At 45.9% G+C, this 27,964-nt stretch overlaps 1 protein-coding gene across 5 annotated transcripts; it reads left to right on the top strand.

Annotated features, from left to right (window-relative positions):
- The first annotated feature begins 3,818 nt into the window (after window positions 1-3,818).
- LOC141565036 (uncharacterized) lies at window positions 3,819-27,964 on the top strand. Of its 5 annotated transcripts, none has more exons than XM_074308036.1 (5): window positions 3,819-3,907; window positions 11,406-11,490; window positions 17,092-17,218; window positions 17,716-17,808; window positions 21,974-27,964. In XM_074308036.1, the coding sequence occupies exons 2-5, from the start codon at window positions 11,446-11,448 to the stop codon at window positions 23,803-23,805; spliced, it is 2,097 nt and encodes a 698-aa protein (XP_074164137.1). In that variant the 5' UTR covers window positions 3,819-3,907; window positions 11,406-11,445; the 3' UTR covers window positions 23,806-27,964. The 5 variants fall into 5 exon arrangements, with proteins under 5 accessions (XP_074164137.1, XP_074164136.1, XP_074164133.1 ...); XM_074308035.1 differs by having other exon boundaries at window positions 17,092-17,181; XM_074308032.1 differs by lacking the exon at window positions 3,819-3,907 and adding an exon at window positions 3,947-9,417.

Below are 27,964 nucleotides of genomic sequence, written 5' to 3' on the forward strand. Positions count from 1 at the left end.
CTAAAATCAACAGAATTTGACAGTATTTGTTCCATGTACAGTAGAATAGAGAGGGAAAAAATGAATTTGGTGTGCTCAGAGATTTGGTCAAGTTCTGCTGTTTTCTAGGACTTTACCATAGAGAGGCAGAAGGATGCAATATTTTTTTTAGTAAACTATCCTCTTTATCCTTAATCAATTTTCCATTTTTTCCCCTAATTTTCCAATTTTTTCTAATTGTATACTTTACTCTTCATTTTGTACCCTTCAACAACCTGATAGATTTTGTGGAAATCAGAAAAGATATATCAGAAAAGCAGTTTTTGGAAAATGGGATTGGAGTCACATATACAATCATTATAAGAGCCCAAAAGTGTCATTTCCTAGCCAGAATTCTAATGTGTTTATCTTGAAATCTTTCTTTCCCTTCTCAAAAGCATCCAGTCCGGGAATGAGATTGTCATAATCTGGATATCTGCAAACAACCTAAACATAAATATGTTGTCAACAGCCAAACCGAACAATAACCCCAAATAATATAGTACTAAAGATGGATGAAGAGAATAAAAACCAGGCAGCTAGATGGCACAGTGAGCAGAGCACCGGACCAGAGTTTAAATCCAGCCTCAGACACAACATTCACTAGCTGTCACTTGAGCAGTCATTTAACCCCAATTGCCTCACACAAAAAAAACATGATAAAAATCTAAATTTCTTAATAATGTTCTATATTAATGTTTGGAACAATTCAATACAATTGTAATTTAAGAAATTTTATTAACACGTTTGTTTTATAATGAACATTTTTCAAAAAAGATTAAAAATATTTTCTATGATGCAAAAAATTTCTGAGGGATGACAACGCATAAAAGAGAGCTGAAAATGGGAAGGTATGAGCACTGGGGCAAGGTGGAAAAGTTTTCTGAGGAATCAGGCGACCACAGGGCAGCGGGGTGGTACAGTGGTGGAGCACTGGGCCTAGAGTTCCAATCTGGCTTCAGCCATTAGACAGTTACTAACTGTATATAGCTGGGAAAGTCATTCCAACTTTGCCTCAGTTTCTTTATCTGTGGGAAAAGATGGGGAAATCTTTTTTTCTGGGGAAAGACCCCAAATAAAATGGGGTCATGAAAAGTTAGATACCCAGAAACAAGTGAATAACAGGAGAGCACAGAGGTGAAGGCAGCTGGGGAAAAGGTGGGAAGGTAAGGAGCTGAGCTGGTTTGGAAATGAGCACTGGGCACTTCCTTGTGTAGGGTTTCCAGGGGAGGACCTCATGTGAGAAGGGTCCAGGCGGAGGGGCGATATAGTGGTCTAGGGAATGAGGAATTGTCATTCCAGTCTTGCTCAACTATGATCGTGACTGGGGCTTTCTAGGCAGAGAGTTTTCCCCAGATCATTCTATAGGTGAGGAAACAAAGCCAATTGTGTGAAGTGACCTGCTGAGGCCGGACTTAAAGGCCAGACTCAGTGTTCTATCCATTGCACCACCCAATTCATTGCACCACAACTTCATTTAAATGCTGGGAGCAGAAATCACATGGCAAGGAACTGAGACATGAGTGTAAACTGAAGATGTTTCCAGGTTCCACTTTCCAAGTGCAAAGATTCCAGATGGTCTTTTCTAGGAGTTTGGTTGGAAAGGAAAGAATTATAAGTCAACTATTTAAAGTAATGGTCAGAGGGGGCAGCTAGGTGGCAGCTAGGTGGCGCAGTGCATAGAGCACCAACCCTGAATTCAGAAGGACCAGAGTTCAAATCTATTCTCAGACATTTAACACTTCCTAGCTGTGTGACCCTGGGCAAGTCACTTAACCCCAGCCTCAGGAAAAATAAATAAATAAATAAATAATTTATAAATAAATAAAGTAATGGTCAAATAAAGTAGAATGGGTGGGGGGAAGTGATTGAACATCTTAGTAGGAAGTTGAAATTGAATCCATGAAAGTGATGTGATTCTCAAGGGAGAGAAAGTCCAAGAAGAGGAGAGATGGCTATTGTTATTTGCTTTTGAAGAATGGAAGATAAGAAATCACTGGAAGTGACAAGAGGAGGAGAATAGAAGCCGAGGGAGAGGAGAATGTTCCAAAGTATGCAGACACATCAGAAGATTAAGTCCAGAAATTAATGATTGAAGTGTTTGATCAGCTCCCCCCACATCTCTATGGATGAGGTGGGGTTAGGTGGGGTCCCTGATACTTGAAGAAACAGGAATATCTGGAAGGATACTGAGGAGGAATAAGGTTACCTCCATCATCTCGGATGATCCTCTTCCCTTTGATCTTCTTCCTGATGACATTCTGCCCATAAAACTCAATTGCCTCCATCCTCAGTCCCAGCCCATTAATATGGTCAGATGGACCACACTCGACAAGGAAGCCTATAAAGACGTGAGTTATGGAGGGCACAGCACACGCTGAAGCGAGGGACCTGAGTCCGACTCCCTGCCTTCTCTTGGCTATGTCCATCAAGGTTCCCACTACTTTAACTCTAGTAGGAATGGCTGCTGTAGGTAAGCACACAGCGTTGCTTCTCTGAACCCTCTTCTCTGGACCTCCACCATGGCTGAGAGCTCACAGCAGCCTCACTCCTGCCCCATTTCTCCCTGGCAGCTATGCTGGGCAAACAACAGCCTGGAAGAGCCCCACGGGTGCATCCCCAGCCTCAAGCTGCAGGGCACAGCTGGCTTAATGAATCATGTCACTCCTCCAGGGCACAGCTGGCTTAATGAATCATGTCACTCCTCCAGGGCACAGCTGGCTTTGTGATCATGTCACTTCTGCAGAACACAGCACTTTGATGCTCTCTCTCCGTCGTGCCCTCCGCTTCCGAGAGGAGTTTGGCCAAGACACTCATGCCCCGCTTGTGAAGAGCGGGTTAGCTGACTTCGGTAACGAACCCAGGGACGTTCTCTTGACCCAGTGGTGTCTCGCTACCTCCTGCTGAAGACACGTCACCGGTGCTCTCATGGATGTCCATCCAAATCTCCACATACCGAGGCAATTTAGAGTGAAAAAGATTGTAAGCCAAGCACACTGAGCGCCTGGAGAGTTGGAGGGAACAGCCTTCACCAAGTGACCAAGCATTTATTAAGCGCCGACTTTATGCAGGGCCTAGATAGGCTACTATACCGGGTAAAATGTCCAAGGATAGCTTGAGAGCGAGAGGAATCGCTAAGGAGAAAAGCTGACTAGGCAGAACTGTGAGGGGGTGGGACGGGAGGCGAGCTGGGCTTCTGATTGGTGAGCTTGGCAAAGACTTGGGTGCTGATTGGTTGAATGATTTTGCCCCTCCCTATTTTCTTGCAAATTCTTTTTTTTTTCTTGCAAGTTCTTATGGAGTGTGTGTCATTCACAGATGGGGGTAAAGGATGCTGGCGTTGAGGGAGATTCTGAACCGAGTTAGGAGATAGGAGCCAAACGGAAACTAGCGACAGGACCCTGACGCAGGCGGGGAGGACGGCGGAGAGAGGGCTAGAGGATGCGAAGGAGAGCTGAGAGCCCAGCAGCGGGCTAAAAAATATGAGGGGAGAGACTGAGCATGTGCAAAGGCTGCCTCCTGGAAAGGTGTGAGCGAGGACACGTGTAGGAACGAGACTGAGCATGCGCGACCGCTGCGTGCTTCAACGGCAAACACCGCAGACTGCCGGCGGCCTTAGGGAAGGGGGGTGAGGTGTGAGTGTAGAACTTATCTGAAGCACGCGCACTGACGGCACATCTCGGCATGGGCGGGACGTGGGCGGGACATGGGCGGGAACTTTTGTAGGAACGGGCTGAACATGCGCGATGGCTGTATAATCCAACGGCCATCGCAACTGACTCTGGGCGGCTTTGGGGGGGGGCTGAGTGTAGAGTTCATCTGAAGCATGCGCACTGACGAAACAACCAGGCCTAGATGCGGCGTGAGGGAGAACGGTTGTGGAAACCAGGTGGAGCATGCGCGTTGTCTGGATAATCCAACCGTCTCTACGAGGGACTCTAGGCGGCTATGGGACTGGGAGGAGCGGGGAGAAGCAGGGAGGAGCGGGGAGAAGCAGGGAGGAGCGGGGAGGAGCGGGGAGGGGGGGGTTGGGGGAAATGGCGGTAAACCTGAGCATGCGCGGAGGCTGGTCCTTGACCTTGTGGGCGGATCGGGTGAAAGAAAACTACCGGGCCGGGGGGGGCGTCCGAAAGGGAGGCTGGGATGGAGTATTCGCAGGTTGCTGAAGGGGCACCCGGGCTGCAGTGCGGAGGCGGGAGGTGAGCGGCGAAGCACTTTTGGAACTAAGCCTGTGCTGGGGAGAGGGAGGAAAGATCAAGCCTGGTGCCCCTTCCCCATTCTTGTGACCTTGGAGGCGTTTTGTGCGGACCTGCCGGGCTCCTGCCGGGAGGGTAGGCTTGGGGCTACGGGGCGAGAGACCCCAAGTAACCACGGGGTCATCCCGCCTTGAAGACTGGGCTGGGAGGGAGGGAGGGAGGGGCTGGAGGACGCCGCCCGCCGTTTGCTGGCCGGGGAGAGGCAGGGGGATGCTACCTGCGGCTTGCGGGCACGGGCTTTCTGCGGAGACGCTGCTCACTTTGAGCGAATTCCGGGCGGCGCCCTCGCGGTCTGCTCCAGCCACCCCTGCAGGAGTGGGCACCGAGGTTGTGGGGTCTCTCTCACCTCCGCGTCCGAGCCCACCCTGGAGAAGCCCCTTCGGGCACTGCGCCCACAGAGGATCGCCCCGAAATCTGCGGCTTGTGTCCCGAGCCCTGGGGCTGAGACTGCTGCTTCTCCGGAGAAGGAGGGCTAGAGAGAGGAGCTCAGCTCGCCAGGTCCCGGTGTGGAAAACTAGCGCATCGGTCTGTCCACCTGGAGACCCTCCGGACAGGAGGGTGAGGCAGGCTCGGAGGCGGCCACGGGAGAGTCCGCCAACTGTGGAAGCGCGGCCTTCAATTGTTTTCTGGGCAATTAGAACAGTGAGATTAATGGCGAGAAAGCGCCGGCCTTGCGTTCGTTGTTCAGTCCTATCTGACTCTTTGTGACTCCTTTTGAGGTTTCGTGGCAAAGGGGTTTCTCATTTCCTGCTTTTAGCTTCTTTTACAGATGAAGAAACTGAGGCAAATGAGGGTTAAATGACTTGCCCAAAGTCACATGGTATCTGATGCCAGATTTGAACTCAGGAAATTGTCTTCTTGATGCTCTATGTACTGTGGCGCCATCTAGCGGCCCCACCCTGAATGTCGTTCTTGCCCTTTCTCCCTCCTCCCCCCCTGCACTGTTAGCATTCCTCTAACTTGGAGACTGCATTTTTCACCTTTCTATGTAGCCTCAGCACTTAGAGTAACTCTTGGCAGAAAGTAAGCACTGGAAATCCCTGATGAGTGACTGACGGAAACACCTGGCATTGCTTCTCAAGCAGAGGCGCTGTCACCCCAAGTTCACTTGTTTGGCTTTTTGCCGATTAGTCAGGGAGTCCTTTTCCTAGATCTTAGCATTTGACAGCTTCTCATGCTCTTGCAGAAAATGAAAAAAAAAAAACAAAAAACAAACAAACCAATCCAGAGGCGCGTGATAAAGACATGTTTCATTCAGTGCCTTGGAAACTGGTTGACAGTTCTGGACCCCAAAATTTCTCCATAGCTTGTTGTCAACTTGGAGGGAAGACGGTGGGAGGGCTCCAGGAATCTGAATAACAAAACACACAAGATTCTAAGTAAACTAATAGTAATAATAATAATAAAAAAAAAAAAGTATTGTCACGTGTAACATGTGACATGATTATAAATGTATAATACTAGTTCACTTGCATTGGTTATTATGATAAAAGAGGCGGCGTTTCTATTTAAGGTTTACAAATAGATCATTTTATCTTAATAAGGATCCTTAGGTGTAAGTGCGGTTGCCTCCATTCTTAGTCAAACAGGTTATGTGACTTGCCCAGGGTCACACAGGAGGAAATGCCAGAGGCTAGATTTGAAGTCTGGGCTTTCTAATCCAAGATCCTCTACCCTCCCACGTGCCTAGTAGCTGCCCCACGCGGCCTTTGTAACATAGGCCACTCTCCAGTGTTCGGGGCTGTTTTCTAGAAGTAGAAGTGAGGGAGGAGGTGTAGACCTGCATTGCTAGAGGGCATTTCCTCACCTGGGATTTCCCTGTACCTCTCTATGTCCTTATGTCCTAATTTGAGGAAGACATAGGTGACCAGAAGCGGGCTCTGGCTTCTCAGCCCTGGCTCTTGAATCCTGCTCTGCCCAAGGGCTCTAGGAGGATTCTCAGGCAGCGAAGCCCCCTTCTCCCTGTTCCTGGGAGAACTGGGGTCTTTTTTGTTCCTCCTTGCCCCACAGAGAAGATGGGAGACACCCCCCACTCCACATATATTTGGGAGAAGGAGGGAGTGGGAGGAAGGATTTCCAGCCTCTGGAGCCCTAGAATTCTGGGATCCTCCTCTGAGTCCCTTTCTCCGAGCTTTGCTTTCTGGGACATGGTGCGGCCCTCCCTGGTGAACTGAGAGGAGGAACTAGCTCCTGATGAGTTCCTGACTGATGGGACAGGGTGAGTCAGTTTCCTTTCTTTCTATTCTCCGATCCTACTCTAGAGTCGATGGAGGTTCTCTAATCCAGAAATGGAGATTTCCAGACAGAATCCCTGAGCCGCAGTCCTTTATCTAAGGAGCTGGAGCTCAGTCTAGACTGTTCCTCTGAACATTCCCTGTATCCCAGCTCAACTGTGAGGCTTGATCTCTTGCTCTGTGAACTCTCATGCGTTGGGCCCTTCCTCCTACTTGGAGGGGCCTCTCCCTGCCCATTTAGAGCAGTTCTGCAATCTCTGCAATCTCCCCTTGCTCCCTCTTTCTGACTTCTTCTCTGCAGTACTGAAGCTGGGCCCTCCCATGGCTCCCTGCCCTCACTTCCTCACCCTGCATGCCTTCACTGGCCACATTCATCTTCTGCACGCGCTTCTGTTGTCTGGAATGTTGGGCGTTCTAAGCCATCTCGGGCATGAGTGCCCCTGTGGCTCTTCAAACCTCTGCTCCCGGTCCCCCTCCTGTTCTCCCTTGATGGCCTTCTCCCCCTTCAGGATCCACTACCTCCTTCGTAGTGAGATGTACTGGAGAAAGTAGCTCTGAGACCAGGCAGCCTGGGTAAGCCGTGGGGCTGCCGCTCCTGTGACCGCAGTCTAGTCCCTTATCTGGGCTGGGTCTCGGTTTCCTCAGCTGTAAATGAGTTGCTTTTAAGTCTTCGAAACCATGTTCCCATGAGAGAGGTCACTGGATCTCTGTGATCACTATAGAGATGATTCTTCCCACATCGCCCGTAGTGGCAAGCAAATGCCAGGAAAGTCTTAGGCCAGACATTTTCTCTGGCTGGGCTGGCTGAGAAGCCCCCTCCCCCTTTCCTTAAGGAGCCCTAGGGGACCCACGTATTTGGCAGACTCCGAGAACTGACCTGCATTAACTGGGCCCTTTGCCTCTTCTCGAGCTCTGACGACGTCTGCCCACAGTTGATGAGACCCTCCAGATACAGCAACACTTCCTGGGGTCTTCCTCATGTCCAGATTCCACTGGGGAGTGGCAGGTACCCCCGAGATAATGGGGGCCCGGGCTCCAGCTGGCAAAGGTCTTGGTGAGCACATGCAGGCTGGCTGCTGGCGTTGCGCTGGACATGGGCCATTCTGGAAAGGCCTGGCTGCCCAGCATCCATTCTGAGGGCCTGCTCCTCTTGCACACTGGATTGGGCTCCTCTGGTTCTCCCTCCTTCCGGCCAACTCCCATGGGTGAGACCTCTAGATTAGGAGACTCCGTGCTGCTGCTGCTGCTGCTGCCGCCGCCATAGAGTTCCTTCTTTTTCTAGTTGTGAGGCAAATTTTCTTTTTTTATATGTTCAAGAAACCTGAATAGTTCAAGATGCAAAGAGTAATGACAGAGAGACAGTATAGGAAAGCACTAAACTTTCTTACTCTGTTTTTATTTTTTCACTTTGTACATTTTGTTTCTCTTTCTAATTGAATTATAGCGTGGCAATGCCATCATTCGGGGCCCAACCTGCCTCCTTTCTACCTGTCATAGAGATTCACCGAATCGCCCTTCTCGCCTTTCCTTCGTTTTCAGTGTTACCACCAGTGATCCCCAATTACCCAATAACAAAGAAGAAGTTTTCATTTTAAGAGACAAGAACCATATGCGCCCATTGTGTCGCCCAGCCTGTGTCTGTCTCACCCTGTACCTCCAGCCCATCACAGTCTGCTCTCTTGACTCCCAGTAGCCTCCTGGGCCTGGCCCCCTGACCCTTTGTCCTGCTGACTGTAGAGCTGGGATGCCCAGGAGAAACCACTTGCCTGGTCTCCCTGGTTCCTCCTCGAAAACATGTTCCCGAGTTGGTCATTGTCATTTTCTTCATCACCGACTTTGCTCTTTTTCCCTGACTTTTCCTGAAATGACCTCACTCTGTGTAGTATCTGACGCGTATATGTGCAGTTTCTGTGCCCTTCAGAGCTGGCCGGGGCCTGGAAGGACCCGTCTGATGGTCCGCACTGCTTCCACCTTCCCTGCCCCTTTGACCACCAGCCTCAAGGCCAGGACTGGGGGGGGGGGGCTCGTCTCCTTCATCCCAGTGGATGCTGAGAAAGTCACCCAGTCAGCTCTGTGATCTTAGCAAGCCTTCCGCCGCAGTGTCAGGGCAGAAGGAGCTGTGCCCGTGGGGTCAGGCTACATCCTTCTGTCCCTTAAATCACCCTGGGACTCAGTTTTCTCATCTGTAAAATAAAATAAGGAAGTAAAGAAGGTGTGCAAAGGCTGGAAAGGTGGCCAGGTTATATAAGGCTTTGAATGCCAGGAAGAGGATTTCCTGTTTGATCTTGGATGTGATAAGGAGACACTAGAATTCATTGAATTAGGGGGAAGGTGGGAATGAGGTAGTAAGATCTGTGATTTAGGAAGAACAGTTTGGAAGCTAAGTGGAGTCTGGAAGACCCAGGGACGGGCCTTGCTCCCATATTGGCAGTAGAGGGCTGAGAGGGAGTAAGAAGTCGAGGATGACGGCTGGCTGGGAGCCTGGGTCTTGTACCATCCCGGAGAAGTTGGGAACAAGCATGGGTGTGGAGGGCAGAGTTTGGGGCTTGGGGAGTCGGGGATGCCCAAGAGGCATCCATTTGGAGACACTTGGGAGTGTACTGGAGACGTGAGCTTTGGGTCAGGGAGGTGGTCCCGCCGGAAACTGGGGATCTGTCTAGAGGAGACAGTGGCATCCACGGGAGCTGATGAGATGACCGAGTGAAGTAGTTCAGAGGGAGACCAGCAGTGGTCAGCGGGTGAAAACCTGGCTGAATCCCCAGCTCTGACAGGCAGAACTACGAGCGAGAAGGGGCCTGAAAACATGGGGAGAGAGTGACCCCAATGTCCCAGGCTTCAGGGAGGCCGAGGAGGATGAGGACTGAATGCAGGCTACTGGCTTTGCCAGCTGAGACACCACTGGGATTTTGGTGAGCACTTTGGGTGGAATGATGGGCTTGGGGCCACGTGGTGGGGACAGAGAGGAAGGGAGGCCCCTAGGGGGGAGGTCCTTCTCCAGGAGGAGAGAATGGAGAGGAAATTAGGGTGGTTTGAGACTTGTGGAGGATAGGAAAGAACATTTTGGAGAGGCCGCCTCTCTCAGGTTTCCCCTGGCTCTTCGCAGTTCCAGGCTAAGCATTCCTAGGTCTTTTACCCCATCTTCCTGTGAAATTCAGGGCCCATCAACATCCTGGTTTTCTCTCCTGGACATGCTTCAGTTCAGGGTGGCCCCAGTGCTCCCGGGGAAGTCGGAGGCTCTCACTTCCCTGTTCCCTCTGCATTCTGCCAGGAACCTCTGTGGGACTTGCGGGGTCCGTATCCTGCTGAGCCTTTCTGTCTGACTGTCTCCTTGGGAAACTGGTTACTTTCCTACCCAGACTTTGCATCTGTACCATCAAACTTGAGGTCCAGCCACACTCCTTTGCTTCTGCATTAGCTCTTCTTCCTCCCTTTTCATCACATACATATTTGATGAACCTTTATCCAGATCACGGGAAACAGCCCCGGGCCCGGCACAGATCCCTGCTTCCCACCAAATTCCCTCCTAGGCCCCATTTCTAAAGTGCTCAGCACAGTGCCTGGCACAGAGTCAGCGCTGGGTACATGCTTACTCCCGTGCTCCCTGAATCTCCAGAGCCAAGCCTGAAAAGACAAAGAGGAAAGAGTGGAGGGCAGCGTGCTCTGAGAATAGGAGCGGCCCCGGCAGAAGGCTTAGCCCTAAAAGCCCTTCCCGGGCTGGCTCTGCCCCTTTCCCTCTGTCCGCCTGCTCCCCCTCTCCTCCCTTGTCCGTCTTCTAAGTCCGTCTTCAGCCACATTGTCTTCCCTCCCTTCCATCTGACTTCACTCACTCCATTAGAGCTCTTGGCTCCCTCCCCCCTGCCAGCGCATTCCCTCCAAGAGTGCCTTCCATTTACACAGCCCACGTTGTGTATTTGTGTATGTCCTCAGTGGCAAGGACCTCACGTTCTCCTTTGTGTCCTCAGACTAAACTAAGCACAATTGGTGGCGCATAGTAAGCTGCTCCTGCCTTCTGGCTCTGGTAGTCTCCCTCCTTTCCTGCCACCTCCATGCTGGGCTCTGGTAGCCCTCGCCACCATTAAACTCTTGTAGTACTCTCACCTCCACCCCTCCGTGCTAGGCTCTGGAGGCCCGCTGCTGCCAGGGTCAGCTTCTCCGTTGACTGGGATAGCGTGAAGCGTTCCAGCTGCTGAGAGTCTGGACGCACTGACCCTTGTCCCACGGCCGGGTCTCCCATGGAATCCCTGTCTAACATGCTCCCTGCCACACTCGGCTTTGGCCTTGGGCCCGCTGTTCTGGTAGAGTGGGATCCCAGCCGTGTTCCTTAAGCAAAGTGATGGGTGTTCTTTGTTCCAAACTAAGGATAGAGAGGAAGGAACGGGCCCAAGGACAAACGTGACTGCTGCCGAGGAGCTCAGACCAATACTCGTCACTCTTCCGTGCCATGTTAAGTGTTTAGGACCCAGAGACAGGCGGCGCTCCCATTCCCCCAAAGGAGAAGCTGCCTTGTAATGGCGGGCCCCGAAATGGCCCCTCAGAGGCTGGGAGCTTTCCAGGGTTCGGCGGCTTCCTCCCCAGGCCGTCCTGCACAGAGGGTGGGAGGAGGCAGAAGTCCGGAGGTGGGGAAGGAAAAGTGGGACAAGGAAGACACAGAGGGAGGCCAAGACGGCCCCCACAGGTGCTACCTGCTTGATTTCATCTTGTGGGGTGAGTGAAGGGCAAGTTTGGTCTGGAGGGAGTCATCGGGGAGGCAGAAGAGGATCGAAGGGGGCCTTCAGGAAGTCCGGCAGACAGGCAGAGGTGGACAGAGCTGGTGAGGGTGGTGAGGGCACCACCAGGAGAGGGTCAGGGGGACCTTGTTTGGGAGCCAGTGTGTCTCACCCTGGTTTTTGTCTCACAGTTTGCGCTTCCCAAGACTGTGCCCTCCTCAGGGCAGGAGCATGGAGGGAGAAGCGACTTCTGGGCTGCGGACAGCCACCTTCCAGGTGAGTTAGAGCCCCTTCCCTTCCCTCCTCCCAGCTTGCCCCCCCCCCACATGTGGGCCCAACTCTGCCATTGTGGTGGGCACTAGAGGGTGCCCCCTCCCCCCCCCCCCCCGCAGCCGGCTTGCATTTAGCCCGATAAGAGGTCTCTGCATTGAGTCTGACCCCCAGTCATCTGTCCTTGGACCAGTTTCTTGGGGCTCGTTTCCAGGTGGGAATGTGATCAGTAATGACCTCCTCATCATGGTAGAGAGCCCTGCTAGAGGAAGCCCAGAGTGAAGGCTTCGCCTTGAAGGGGATCCCCGGGGGCAGAACAGGATGGGGATAACCAATTAAGTACTGAAGCTGCTTCCATCCCTCCTCTGCTTGATGGCCCCTGGGAAGGAGAACTCCCAGCCTCCTGAGGCTGCCAGAGGTCTCTAGTTGTTCAGAACGCATCCCTGTGTCATGCAACTCATTCAACGCTTTTGAGCAGGACCAGAGAGGATTTGTTTAACTCCTTTTCCGTACTTGAACTTGAACATGGCTGGCACATGCTCCTAGGCCCCCTTTTCAGCAGACTCGAGTCATTCCTTTCAGAGGATCTTTGTGGGCCATGGACTCTGCTCCTGAGCATCCTGGCCACCTTGCTTGGGACATTCTGGTTTACCATTATTTCAGCAAATCCAGCACCCCCCAATCCAGGAACAATGGGTCTTCCCATGCACTCCAAGGGGGCATTAGCTTTGGGGGCTGCCAGACCAGCCTGACCCCTGAGCTAGCACAAAGCTTCATAAATGTTCACTAATGGTCATTGTTGAGTGGTTTCCAGGTTTTTGATTTAGCCATGGTATTCCGAGAGTTTGGCCAATTCTTTTTCTTTTTTTCAAATGAGAACTTATCATCACTTCCTCCAACTTTTAGCCAGTTGAAGAATTAAAAAGAAAAAGAAAATATATAAATATGATGCATGACAAAAATGCACAGTCCAACAAAAATTCTTCCTTTGGCCACAACTACAGCAGCAGGGGATAGCATGCTTCATCCTCTGTCTGGAAACATGACTTCTTGCGGTCTTGACTAATCAGAGCTCTGAAGGTTTTTCAAACTGGTTTCCTTTATAATATTGTGGTTATTTTATAAATTGTTCTCTTCTGCTCATTTCACTCATCACTTTATAGAGGGCTTCCTTATCTCCTATAAAACTGCCTATTCCATCATGTTTTTATGATTCCTCACATCGATTATATTTTATGTACCATCATCTGTTTCACCATTCCCCGAAAACAGAGCACTCCTTTCTTTCTATTTTTGGGCTGCAAAGGAAATAATTGATAGAAGTCTTTTTGTACGTCAAGAGAAAAAAATACTTTTATGTTGAAAAAATTAAATGTAGGATAATTTTTATTACATTAAATTTTTAGAAATTGCACAAACAGAACCATCTTGACCACGGTTAAAAGGAAAACAGAAAGCTGGGAACAATTTTTACAACAAGTGTTGCTGATAAAGGCTTCATTTCTCATAAACAGAGAACTGAGTCAAATGTATAAGACTACAAGTCATTCTCTATAATTATAAATGGTTGAAAGATATGAACAGGTATTTTTCAGATAAAAGCAGTTAAAACTATCTGTAGTGATATTAAAAGTTAGCCTAAATCACTAGTGATGAGAGAAATGCAAATTAAAAACAACTCTTTAAGGTACCATGCCTATCAGATTGGCCAATATAACAGAAAAGGAAAATGATAATGTTGGAGAAGATGTGGGAAAACTGGGGAGTTGTGAACTGACCTAACCATTCAGGAGAACAATTTGGATCTCTGTCCAAAGTGGAATCACTGCATACCCTTTTGTTAGGTTCTTACTAAGTGCTAAGTCGGTAGGTACTTGACTATTATCTAGTTCCAGCCTTTACTGGGAGTTTAACCCCTTTGAACTCCTGGGGAGGAGCTTGCATACTTAGGAGGAGCAAGTTCATTGGTTGAAGTAATTTTTCCCAGAAGCCCTTGCGTTACCCCACGCCCATTCTCTGGGAGGATAAAAGAAGGCTGCACTTCAAGAGACTGAGAGTCTTGTCTGGGCCAGACTTAAGGCGGCTCTCCGGAGGAAGAAGAAGTCTCTCCTCTAGACCAGAGCAATGGGCAGTTTCTGGAAACGACAGCACGTTACACCCTTTGATCCAGCAATACTAGTAGTGGTCTGTTGGAACTCTGTCTTCCCAGAATCAGCCAGAGTCAGGATAATCAAAAGTCTTTATTCTTGGTCATTTGTGGTCTTGGTCAGGGGTTTAGATCTAGCAATTTCCACACCTCCTTCCTCTCTCTCCACCACCAGGAGAATGCCTCAATTTTCTCCTACTTCACCCACTCATGTCACTTCCCCTCCTTTGTCCACACCCACCGATCCAGCCAGCACTGAATAGTTGGGGAGGGAAAAGCTCCAAACATGTTAATAGAGAATTGTCCGATTGGCAGTTAGTCTCACGTGCTCCATTATCCAAGTGCATTTGCTTAGTTCTGGCTCTTTACATGACTGTGGTCTGTATTCCAAAGAAATTGATTATAAAAAAGGGAAAAGGACCTCCATAGAGAAAACTATTTTTAGCAACTCTTTGTGATGGCAAAGAATTGGAAATTGAGGGGATGTTCATCAGTTGGGGAATGGCTGAACAAATTGTGGTATGTGAATGTAATGGAATACTTTTGCGCTAAAAGAAATGATAAATAGGCTGATTTCAGAAAAGCCTGGAAAGACTTATGTGAACTGACGCTAAGGGAGGCAAGCAGAACCAGGAGAACACTGTCCACAGTAACGACAACTGATCAGCTTCGATAGACTAAGCTTCTCTCAGGAATACAATGATCTAAGACAATTCCAAGAGATGGAAAATGCCGACCACATCCAGAGAAAGAACTATGCCGATCGAAGAATACTATTTTCACTTTGCTTTTTCATTTTTCCCCCTTTTGTTTCTTCCTTCTCAATATGACTAATGTGGGAACGTGTTTAACCTGATTACACAGGTATACCTCTTATCAGATTGCTTATCCTGGGTGGGGGGGAGAGAAGAGTGGAAGGGGAAAATTTGCAACTCCAAATCTTTTTTTTTTTTTTTTTAATTTTATAATTTTTTTGACAGTATATATGCATGAGTAATTTTTTTATAACATTATCCCTTGTATTCACTTTTCCAAATTTTCCCCTCCCTCCCCTAGATGACAGGCAATCCCATACATATTAAATGTGTTACAGTATAACTTAGATACAACATATGTGTGTAAATCCAATTTTCTTGTTGCATGTTAAGTATTAGATTCCGAAGATATAAATACCCTGGGTAGATAGACAGTAGTGCTAACAATTTAGATTCACTTCCCAGTGTTCCTTCTCTGGGTGTAGTTGTTTCTGTCCATCATCGATCAACTGGAAGTAAGCATCTCAAATCTTATAAAAAATGGATGTTAAGAGGCAGCTAGATAACAAGTCAGGAGGACTTGAGTTCAAATCCAGTCTCAGACACTTAACACTACCTAGCTGTGTGATGCTGGGCAAGTCACTTAACCCCAATTGCCTTGCCCCTCCCCAAAAAATGAAAGTTGAAATTAATTGTATATATAATTGGAAACAATAAAATACTATTTATAAAAAGAAATTATAGAAGGAAAACCTCCCACTCTTATCAAGATGATCAAATTCGATGATTCTTAAATGATCTCTCTCCAGTTATTTTTCAGGCCCTTGTTTTTGATGGAAAGCATCTTAACTTTTCTTCTGCTTTATTTTTCAATCTTTTGATTTTATTTTCATGCTGCTTCTTGCCCTGTGGAGTCCTTCGGTTGTTTGCCGTCCTTTTTCAGGGGGCCGACTCCTTGGTAAGGCCATCCACCACTTTTTTTATCCCATTGATTCTTTTTTTTTCCTCCCAAACTCTCATTTCATTTGTGATTCATTGCTTTCTCCGTGGGGCGATTTCTTCTAGCTGCTCCAGTCGCCCTTGTGGCTGTGCCATGACTTCTCTTGTTGTAGCTGCTGCTGGGTCCCTCCCTTCTGAGATCCCTTCTTGGACTTTTCTTAGCCTCTGATATTTGTGTTGGGCATTTTCTTTTGTTAATCAGCCTTGATTTTAGCCTGACTCCTGCAGTCTTGCCTCTGAGCTTATCCCCCTTTACAGCTTGATCTCCATGGTCTGTGGGGTCAGTCCCATTCTCTGAATAAGTTCCTCCAGTCAGAAGGTTTGCCTGCTGCTCTGGGCCCCAAGAGGATTTCGGGGGTCTTCCCTGGTCTCTGTGCCCAGCTGGTGAATTGGCCCTACCTCCTGTTGTGGCTCAGAGGAGGACATGGCCAGGTCTAGTTCCCATGGACATTGACCTAGAAGGGCCAGAAGCCAGCTTCCAGTCCCAGGCTAGGGGAGCTGGCGTTCCCAGTCCTGGCCGGCCCTGGTCCACCTAGGTCCACTTGCTGCTCTCCCTGATGTGGCTGGTTCCATACCTGCCCCCCAAATCCTCGTGGCCCCATTTTGGGACATTGATGGTCTCGATGGAAGGCTTAGTGCAGAGGCTTTCTAGATTGCTTTGATTTTAGGGGGACAACTTTCTAATGCTTTTAGGGCTTTTTGTGGAAGAGGTTGGCTTCTCGGTGACCTCTGACACCTTTAGTGTTGCTGTAAGCTTAATAACCATATTCATGCCAGTCATTGGGAGGTCTCCCCACCTCATCCCTAGCCGGAGATCTGTCACTTCCTTTGGCCGGGGTCCCCTTCTCCGGCGCCAACTTCCCAGAGAGCTGATAACTTCTGTCCCTCCATCCCCAGCCTTTGATGGGGCAGCCAAGAGGAGCACCTTGTTGGGTCCCCCTGGTCCAGATTGAGCCGTCCCCTTGAGTCTCCTTCCATGGGAGTGCAAATGGAAGTCCTAGAAGGGATTCTCTGGGATTCATCTGGGTGTTTGATGGCTGGAGGACTAGAGACCCCACTCATCCATTACTAGGCTGCCTCTTGTTCGGACTCTGGGCACGGTCTCTCTTTGAGGAGCTGTGCCATTCCCAGGTGAGGCTTCTTCCTTGTTCTTCCCCTTCTTTTCGAGGGGACATCCTCCACTCACCACCTTCCTAACCAGGGTTCAGTTTCTGGCCACTCCAGGTCCTTTCTCCCCCCTTTGAGGATGTTCCTTTTGAGGACATTTCTCTGTACCTCTGGGTTTCCCTCCAGAGCTCTGGAGCGTGGTAGTCCTTCTGGGGCCCTGCCCAGTCCAAGGGCCACAGCCTGGGCTGGCTCTCCCCAAAGACTTGGGTCTCCCTCTGGAGCTCTGGAATGTGGCAGTCCTTCTGGGCCCCTGCCCAGCCAAGGGCTGCAGCCAGCCCCGCTTCCACAGTCGGCTGTGCCGGCTCTCTGCTTACCTCATTTTACCGCTCCCCACTCCATCCATCAGCTGGACTTTCTCGTCTCCAGAGCAGTTTCATGGTTGCCGTTTCAGTCTGCCCGAGCCCCCTCTCTTCTCTTGCCCTCTCCCACCTCTCTTGAGAGCCTGGAATACCCAACATTGGCAGAGCTCCTTCTGTGTCCTGCCCTCCTGGACTGAGGGGGCCCATCCCCAGTTGAGCAGGAAAGTATTTGCCATTTCAGCATCCAGTGACATTCAGAGACGTGGCCGTGGACTTCTCGTCAGAGGAGTGGAGCTGGCTGACCCCTGCTCAGAGGCAGCTGTACAGAGAGGTGACGCTGGAAACCTATGAGAACCTGGTGTCTGTGGGTAAGGAAGGACAGCTCCCTGTGACTCACCGGCTGACTGCCAGTCTCGGAGGGCTACCCTGACTTTTTGCCCGGGAGACAGCAATATTCACCCATATGATAGCTACGGTGGGCCAAAACTCACGGGAGTCTTGAGACTTTTTTTGTCATTTTTCCCAGGGGCAAAGTCTCTGCTTTCTCCAGGTAGAAATCCCAAAGTTTGGACTGGCCCTGAGGCTCTAGCTTTCTTCACGTGAAAAGAAAAACTTGGTAACGTCACCTGACAGGAGACATGAAAAGATCTGGCTGTCTTTGTGGGCTTTGGGTCAAATGAACTCATTTTCCTTCTGAGTCCAAATCAGATTAGTGATCCACTCTAGGATGAGAAAAATCTGAGGTCTTTTCTTCCATCCCCTGTCCCTTCTAGCATCCCTTTTTCCCTAAAATCAGAAAGGCTAAAACCTAAAATCAGAAAGGTCCGCTGATCCCAGTCCTTCCCATTTCTCTCTCCATAATCAGGACTTTCCGTTTCCAAACCAGATGTCATTTCCCAGTTGGAGAAAGAAGTGCCGTGGATACCTGAGGGAGAATTCCCAAATGGCCCTTCCTCAGGTGAGTGAGTGACAGGGGCTGATGGAACAATGACAATAAAAGCAGCAACAGTGGCTAACTTTTATGTAACACTTTTAAGTTTGCAAAGCATTTTATAAATATCTGATTTAACACTCACAGCAACTTTGGGAGAACGTCAGAGCTTAAGCTGGGCTAGATTTTCCTCATGTGTTATTAAAATTGGCATTGGGACCAAATTGGCTGGGGGAAATAAAGACTTTGATCGTGGAGCCCCAGCTTCCAAAACAAACGAGTTCGACCAAAAGGCAGGCTCCTCCCTCTCTGCCTGGCAGAGCACCTCTGGAGTGCTCCCCTTCGTTCCTTTTTCCTTGCTGAATAGCCTTGTTCCCTCATCTCCTCCTGGTCTGAAACACAGTCTACTGAAGCAGCAGACAGTGTCTGTCACTGTCCATCTCCGTGGTCCCCTTTCCCAACCTCTTCTGTTACAACTGAGGCAATTTTGACTTGTGTCATTTTTACCTTTTACCTCAGTCAAACATAGTTTCTGTCTTTGAGCTCCTTGGCGTGTTTGCCTATTGAGATCTCTACAATGGACATTTTAGTTGCATTCTGAGGGTAACTGAGATTGTGCCTCAGAGTTGCAGCTCCATCCCCCACATGATTGTACTTAAAATTTCACAGCTTTTTCACCACTGATTATTTTCACCTTTTGCTCTCTTTGCCAATCTGCTGAAGGCGAGGTGAAACCTCAGATTGTTTTGAAATGGCCATTAGTGATTTGGACAAGCCTTTCATGATTGCTACTTGTTTACAATCTTCTTATCTTTTGACTGCTTATCTTTGGGGGAATGATTCTTGCTATGAATCATTTGTTTCTCTTAGTACTCCATATATTGGGTACCAAATTCTTATCAGAAATATTTAATGCAAAGGGTTTTTCCCCCCTAGTTGACTTTCTTCCAGAATTTCCTTTGTTGAGTTTAGTTAGTGAAAAATGCTTTTTAATTTTTTGAAATCAAAATTATCTAACTTTATGATTGCTTTTGACTGAGAATCCTCTTCTTGGCTATAGTAATAAAACTTAGCTGATCTAGTTCTCTTCTAAGTATTCTATGATGTAATCTTTAATGTTGAGGTCACTTATCTTTTTATTTTCCTCCTATATTTTTTACCTCATTATGATATGTCGAGTAAGATGTGCTGGTGCTCTATCCACTACACAAACTAATTGCCCCTAGGGGGAATAGTTTTTTAAGCAAGTAGAGGGTGTCATAAAATTATAAGAGTGAGTTTTGGATTATATAAAATTAAAAAGCTTTTAAAAATTAAAAACAAAAAATAAAAAATTAATACAGCTGGGAGAGAAGAGATTCTCACTGGGGAAAATAAATAAGATACTCTGATAAAAATCTCCTATCATCCACATATACGGGTGTGAATGTGTGTGTAGGAGACAGAACACCAATTCTCGAAAGCAGTTGTGTGATTTCTAGTTTACTGAAGAAATGCAAATGATCAACCAGCTTGTCAAAACTTTCCCAGCCACTAATAAGAGAAATCTACAAAGTTTCATCTCACACCCAATAGTTGAAACAGTTGACAAAGTGTAATGTGCTATCGTCTCCAGAGACTGCTGATCGCTCTCTGGGAGGAGATCTGCTGTGTCAACTCAAATCTCTCGGACAGATTCTTCTTCCTGTAGAGAACCATTGTCTCCAGACAGTTGCCGCCAACTCTGGTCCAGAGTAGTGACGACTTCTTCCTCTGGAGAGCCGCCTCAAGTCTGGCCCAGACAAGAGATTCTCAGTCTCTGAAGTGCTGCCCTCTTTTATCCTTCCAGAGAATGGGCATGGGATAAGGCAAGGGCTTCTGGGAAAAATTACTTCAACCAATGAATTTGCTCCTCCTAAGCATGCAAGCTCCTCCCCAGGAGTTCAAAGGGGTTAAACTCCTAGTAAAGACCAGAACTAAAGAATTGTTAAGTACCAACTTAGCACTTAGTAAGAACCTAACAACAAAGATAATAAAGATGTTGAAAACAGTCAATGTTAAAGGGACGATAGACAGATAGGAATACTAATAGGTGGTTGGTGAGATTGGAAAAGAGAATGGAGTTATTTGAGGAAATTCACTAAACCAATGGCAACTCTCAATCAACCCAGACCAAAAGACAGGTGTCTTCTATAAAATAGAGTAGTGCTGGCACATTTTTGGGTAACAAAGTTCTGGGAAGCCCATTGGTGAGAGAACGACTGGTGCAGCTATGGTATGGGGATGCCATCTGGTATTATTTTGTTCCAAGGAAAGGCAAATACACAGACATCAGAGAAATGGGGAGTGACTTAAGAATTATTGCAGAAGGAAGAAAGGGCCAAGAAAACAAGACACACGGTGACTGCACTCTTTAAATTGTAAGCATATTTCAAGAATGTCAAACCCTGATGAATTATAATGAAAGATCTTAGTGTGAGATAACTGATGAGGGAACCTAAATCCTCCCTTGGAAGAGTTTGTTATGTGGTGTGCAGCTAAGTGGTACAGTAGGAAAACACTGGGCTGGATTCGGAAGACTGAGTTTAGATCTGGCCTCTGACACTTACTAGCTATATGATGCCGGGCAAGTCACTGAACAGTGGTCTGCCTCAGTTTCCTCAACTGTATAATAAGGATAACAACTACCCTTCCACATTGTTGTATCAAAAGAGGAAATACTTGTAAAATGCTTAGCTCTTATTAAGCACTTAATGTTTCTTCCCTCCTTTTCCCTCCTGCTACAGTCACTATTTACTATCACAAGGAAATGTTAATTGGGAAAAGTGGGTGAGACAGCAGAGGTAAGGAGAGGCAGGATGAAGGGAATTGATGGTTGACGAACAAGCAAGAGGGAATAATAAAACTAAAGCAAAGTGATGACTTATAGCTATTCAATATATGCATAGAGTGTAGGAAAGAAACCCAGAAAAATGAAAAGCCCACGAGGTAAACGATTGAACACATGAACAGCTTCCATTATTGGCTGACCGTTAAGCCCATCCCAGAACCGCATCTTTGCTTTCAACAACTTTTGTTACTTTCTTTTCTGTCTGTTGCTGTCACTATTGCCTTTAGACACAGAGTCATAGTCACTATGGGCTGTTCTGCTTTCTTCTGCATCACTTCATTTCATTCCATATTTTCTGAATGCTTCATTTTTGTTTTTAGTGGCATAAGATCCCTGACAATTAAATTCACATACTATATATTATTCAGACATTCTTCAGCCAATGCACACAAGTTTTTGTTGTTTTCAAATAAGCAGATGATTCTTCCAGGAATATTTTGGTATAGGTAGTCATAGATGACAAATTGATTTCTACTTCAGTGATTCTCTGCGCCAATTTTGCTTCCATGATTGTGTCCATCCAAAGATAATCTTTTTCATTGAGCTCATTGTTTTTAGTACTGTATATGTGTTCTCAGTACATTGGAATGTGATGTATTTTTTAAATAATAGCTATTTATTTTTCAAACTAAATGCAAAGACAGTTTTCAGCATTCATCCTTGTAAAACCTTGTGTTCCAAATATTTCTCCCATTTCTCCCTCACTTCCCACCTCCCCCCTTCCCTTGATAGCAAGTAATCCAGTATAGGTTAAACATGGGCAATTCTTCTAAATTCTACACGAGAAAAATCAGATCAAAAGGGGGGAAAAGTAAAAGAAAAAAAAAAAGCAAACAGCAACAAATGTGAATATATTGTGCTTTGATGTACATTCAGTCCCCAAACCCCCTCTCTGGACACGGATGGCTCTTTCCATCACAAATCTTTTGGAATTGCCTTGAATCACCTCATTGTTGAAAAGAGCCAAGTCCAGAATGTGATTTGTTTTGTTCACAGCTATAGGCTCCTTCTCCTCACCTTTCACTTCAGTTCCTCTTTTACAATGTTCATTTCAAGGGGCAGCTAGGTGGCGCAGTGAATAGAGCACCAGCCCTGAATTCAGGAGGACCCGAGTTCAAATCTGTTCTCAGATACTTAACACTTCCTAGCTGTGTGATCCTGGGCAAGTCACTTAACCCCAGCCTCAGAAAAACACACAAAAAAAACAATGTTCATCTCACCTAGTTCATATTGAATATTTTTCTCCTTGATGGAAGAGCCAGAATTTAGAAGTTCTAAAGGAGAGAAAAGAATATCCTCTGACACATTTTTATTTCTTTTCAGATTTTTTTAATCAGGAAACTAGCTACGAAAACAAGACGACAATTCTGACTGAGGATATTTACCTGGAAGCATTGGCCAAAGAGAGAGGGCCACAGGACAATCCCTGGTACCTCAACATAAGAGACTCTGAGGGATGTGAGGTCAACTTTGAGAGCCAGAAGTGTCCCAAGAAGGGAGAGTCCCAGGAGTTAACAGCCACTCACAAAGGAACGTTTTGTAAGGCAAATGTCCTTGATAGTAATTCCTTTGTGAGACATTTTAGTCTGGGGCCCATTTTTTTCCCACAATGGAGAGCTGCTATTGGAAAAAGTCTTCATAAATATAATACTCTGGGAAAGAATTTCAGACCGTTTTCTGACAGAATTCAGCGAAATGCAGTTACCTCAGGGAAGAAACTCGATACACATAATTCAGACAGGAAAACTTTCAATTACCACTCAGATCTCATCAAATGTCATAGAGTGTGTGCTAGTGAAAACCTGTATGAATATAACAACTGTGGAAAAGCCTTTGATAAAAGAGCAAATGTTATTGAACTTCAGCCTAGAGAGAAGCATCACACTAGAGAGAAACTCTTTGAATGCGATGAATGTGGGAAAGGCTTCAGAAGAAAGCACTACCTTAAAAGCCATCAGAGAACTCACACTGGAATGAAACCCTTTGAGTGTAATGAATGTGGGAAAGCCTTCAATGACAGTCGGAACCTAATTAGACATCAGAAAATTCATACTGGAGTGAAACCCTTTGAATGTAATGAATGTGGGAAAGCCTTCAATGAGAGGCAATCCCTTATTAGACATGAGAGAACACATTCGGGAGTGAAACCCTTTAAATGTAATGAGTGTGAAAAAGTCTTTGGCTGGAGGGAAAATCTAGTTAGCCATCAAGGAACTCATACTGGGATCAAACCCTTTAAATGTAACGAATGTGGGAAAGGTTTCAGACGGAAGCACTACCTTAAAAGCCATCAGAGAACTCATATTGGAATAAAGCCTTTTGAATGTGGTGAATGTGGAAAAGCCTTCAATGATAGTCGCAACCTTATTAGACATCAGAAAATTCATACTGGAGTGAAGCCTTATGAATGTAATGTGTGTGGGAAAGCCTTCAATGAGAGGCAGACCCTGATTAGACACGAGAGAACTCATACCGGTGTGAAACCTTTTGAATGTAACGAATGTGAAAAGGCTTTTATGCGGAAGGATTGTCTTAAAAGCCATCAGAGAACTCATACTGGAGTGAAACCCTTTGCCTGTAATGAATGTGGGAAAGCCTTCAGTCAGAAGGGACACTTTATTATCCATGAGAGAACTCACACTGGAGTGAAACCCTTTAAATGTAGCGAATGTGGCAAAGCCTTCAATGACAGGCAGTCCCTTATCAGACATCAGAGAACCCACACTGGAGTGAAACCCTTCAAGTGCAATGACTGTGGGAAAGCCTTCAATGACAGGCAGAATCTCATTAGACATCTGAGGACTCACACTGGAGTGAAACCCTTTGAATGTAATGAATGTGGAAGAGCTTTCAATGACAGGCAGAACCTTATTAGACATCAGAGAATTCATACTGGGGGGAAGCCCTTTGAATGTAATGAATGTGGGAAAGCCTTCAGTGCTAGTCAGAACCTTATAAGACATCAGAGAATTCATACTGTAGGGAAACCATTTGAATGCAATGAATGTGGCAAAAACTTCAGTCAGAAAGGACACCTTATCAGTCACCAGACAATTCATACTGGAGCGAGAGCCTTTGAATGTAGCAAATGTGGAAAAGCCTTTAGCCAGAGAGGAAGCCTCAATAGACATCAGAGAACTCATACTGGAATGTAGCCCTTTGAATAGAAGAGATCTGGAAAAGTCTCCAGGCTTAAGGAACATCTTAAAATGTAGAGGTGTCATCAGCCACCTGAGAGGCCTTATTATCAGAAAGCCTTGTGCAGCAAAACCCTGATATGCAACGAGTGTGGGAAATTGCCCTAAGATCATTATTGGACATCATCTAATCACTACTGCTGGAGTGAATGTACTAAGAATGAGGAAGCCATCAGGGAGAGGTTGTAGTCATAGTCATAGGGAGAACAGAACATGCAGCGAATGGAAAAAAAACTAAGATCCTGGAGAGTCCTCATGGGCCATCCAAGAACTCAAACGGAGAGAACGCCTTTTAAAATCCAGTGAACGGGGGAAGCTTTCAATAGAAAGGGTTGTGATCAGAAACTCAGGCTACAGGAAAGCCCTTTAATGTAACAGCTGGTAGAGAGCTGCCCTCCAGACTGATATTAGTCCAGAACCCATTGAATCAATAAGTAAAGAATAAGCACCTCCTCAGTGAAGCTGTGGTTCTGAATTTTCCTCCAGAGAACATGCAATAGTTGAATGCAGTACGCAAATAGCCAGGTGATGGCAGTGGATAGATTGGGTTTGGGAAGACTGAAATTCAAATCCAGCTCCAGACACTTATTAGTTATGTGACCCCGGGCAAATCACTTAAGCCTGTTTGCCTTAGTCTTTCTGCCAAGAAAACCCTAATGGAGTCATGAAGAGTTGGACATGACTGAAACAACTGAACAGCTAATTGTCCTTGACTAGGGTTTTTCTTGGATGACAGGTTGGTGGAAGCAACTGTATGATGGGGCTCTGTGCAAAGTGTTACTAGTTCAAAAGTTCAGAACTGAGCCCTGTGAACCCAAATGGCAGAAGTTGGAATTGTGCAATGCAGTCAAGTGCTGGAACCTAAGTGCTAAGTGACCCGCTACTGAAGGCATTATTCTTTGACTATAAAAGCACTAAATGATACTGGGGAGAGGGGGGGTTAATACTTTGATCAAGAGAACTCTAAACTGAGGCAAGCATCTTAATAGCCCAAAAGTACAGCTGATGTTGCTGATAGAAAGCTGAGTTTTGTGCTCAGTGTCCTTAAAGAAATGTGCAACCAACTTTCAAAGTACCATCATAACTTTTGTGTATAGACCTTTTTCTTTCCGAAAGGAGGTAGGAAAAAATGTATTCAAATAGTGACAGGTCATCGTCCGGGTAACCATGTTGTTCAACATGGTTGTTATGGAAACAAAAGCTATACATGTTGAATATTTCTCTAGAGAGCAAGCACTATTGCCTGTAGGCAAACAAAACAGACTCCTTGATAAAGATTAAAATAATGATGGAAATTCAGCTACATGGGCTCCAAGAAGAGCCCATCTACAGTGCAATGATAATCCCTCGGAATAAATTGAATATAGTGATGCTGGTGGTACTTAGGAAGAACAATATGTATTTGTAACTGCATGCGGGTCAGAGAGGAAACTTCTTTCCAAGGGGAGATGGAGGTGCTGAACCTAGTTAATTCCTTCTTGCCTACTACTTGAACTAAAGGGATTCTGTGAATCAAGAGAGGTAGGTAATATGGTGCTAGATTTGAAGTATGGAGACCCAGGCTCTAATCATGTCACCCACTTATCCCAAGTGTGACCTTGTTGAGACTTCCTTTAGTCAGATGTAAAAAAAGAAGTGGTGGTCCATACATGTTCTCTGAGGTCCCTTCCAGCGTTTGAGCTATGCTCATATGAAAATTCAGCCAGTATCAAGTTAACAGTGTATTTTCTAGCAATGAGAGAAGTGCCAGAAGGCCCCCACTGTGGGAGTGAATGTTACCATTGCTTTGTATCAACAGGCATTTCTTAAGTGCCTACCACATGCTACTCAAATACTCACCATGCTAGCAGTATAGCTAGATCCTGGTTAGTGCAAATAATAAATCCCATGTAGTCGTCACACACAGATTCACACTCTTCAAAGATATGTATAAAATACATTCATTGGTTCCAACCCAATGGAAATATGCAATGAAAAAAAAGTTTTGATCTTCTTTATTAATGTAATATAGCAAGGAAAATGTATTTTGGATTCTTTTATTACAAAGTAATAGGTTATAGAAAATAAATTTTAAATATTACTAAATATGCCTAAAGGCAAGCTTATGCTCAGGATATGACAAAAATGTCATCATTTTAAAAATATTTTGCTAGCATAGACTGATCTACCTTCTCTTTAACTCTTCATGCATATGCTGATAAATGCAAAGAGCTTTTTTCACATCTCATTTGCCTAACTTCAAAAACAGTCTTTGGAAACAGCTGTAGTCACCTAGGATTTCTAATTTCACTGGCAATGAACTGGAAGCCCTTCATAGCACAAGGATTGGTTTTGATTATAAGTCCCTATCTGCATTACCTCTCAACAAAAGTATTAGGTGATCCTTAGATACTTTTAATCTAGGGTTTTTTTCCTGTCTCGGAAATACGCCCATATCCTTTTCCAGAATAAGCCTGTGTCATCCATATTAATTTGTTGTGGATCAGTGCAAACACCTTCAATGATTCTCTTCAGAACATCAGAATTTTTAGCTTTGGCATCACTGGTCACCACTCTAATCATTTAACATTGAGTTGAACTTATTCTGCAGTAAAAAGTTTCTTGGCCCTCCCTTTCAATTCCACTTTTTGTCACTGTCTTTAAAAGGCTTTGATCTGAAAGGCTGCTCTGCTGAAGATGTGCCGGAATGAGATCCATTTCTATCACTCCAGCAGTTATATTCTTGGCAGTTATTGAGAATTTCTTAAAACCCACAAAATCTTGACCTTTTTTATTTCATTTACTATTTTCTTTCATGTATGTATACTTTATTATCTGCGTCTTATTTAGACTTACTATGACTGTTAATTGCTATTCAATTACATCAAATTTTTGTTCTGCTGTTAAGAACAAACCTCTTCATTGTGTGCTAGCATTGTTTCCATCTGAAGTATTCTCCCTTTTGCCCATTTTGTTAAAGGCTTTCTAAAATAGAAAATCTGTGCTACTGTTGGTAATGTGGTTTGCAGCAGCACATATCCCCCCACAACTTTAGGGAAGTGCAGACTGCCTGCTAAAATTCCTTGACAAGCTCGTTGTCGTGTTAGTTGGGTTTTGATCCACTAAATGCAGTTGGTATTTTGCAATTTGTATCATATCAAATTTCACATTACTCGAGATTGCATCAATCATAACCTACCAAGCTGCTCATCAGAAAAGGACACAGATGAAAAAAAAAAATAGTTTTGCCTTTGTGGACGTAATGAATTCATAGAATTAGGTTTTACCAGTTGTCCAAAGATAATTGGTCAAAAAGGGAAGAAACTATCATATTTCATAAGGGTTTGGTATCTAAAAGAGACAAGAGAAATATATAAAACCGAACCTTCCCTCAAAAGAATGAAGTTGATCATAATGCCCTCGGAAAAATCCTGAAGTTTCCCTTGGGCCGATTTGGTAGTACAATGCATACACTGTGTGGACCTCACATAATTTACTAGCTGTATCATTCCAGGGAAATCCCACTGCTTCCATTTTCTTATTTCCAAAGTAAGGATGATAATAGCACTTATCTCCCAGGGTTTGGGGGATAAAATTGGATACTTGCAAACTATTTTACCAAATTCCAGTGCTTTGCAGAGCAGCTATGTTTAAGACACTAGTCACCATTCTGTGGCAGGAACACAAAGGAGTCCCATTGTGAGAATTGGATGGGAATTTAATTTCCACAATTTTGAAAATTGAATTGGACAAATAAGAGAAGTGAAACAAAATAGAAAATTGACATTTAAGAAATAGGAGGCTGGGACCTGGAACAAGATGTAATTGGGAATGGGGGGTTAGATTTGAAAAGGAATCCTCTGGACTTTGCTCCCTTCCCTGGTTCCTTGTTTTGTCATCCCTCATAAGAATGTAAGCTCTTTGAGGGCAGGGGCTAGCTTTCTTTTTGCTTTTATTCCTGTTCCCAGGACAGACAACATGCTTGGCTGGCTGGCTGGGAATTTGGGGGGGGGGACTTGCTCTCAGGATAGGAAGTAAAAAAATGCCTTTTGCAATTTCAAATATGTGCTTACTGGCCTAGGCACCTGCTCTTGCAAGAATGTAAAATAAATAAAATCCTTCCAGGATTGATCAGTGA

Source organism: Sminthopsis crassicaudata, chromosome 3 (genome assembly GCF_048593235.1).
Source record: "Sminthopsis crassicaudata isolate SCR6 chromosome 3, ASM4859323v1, whole genome shotgun sequence".
Lineage (NCBI taxonomy): Eukaryota > Metazoa > Chordata > Mammalia > Dasyuromorphia > Dasyuridae > Sminthopsis > Sminthopsis crassicaudata.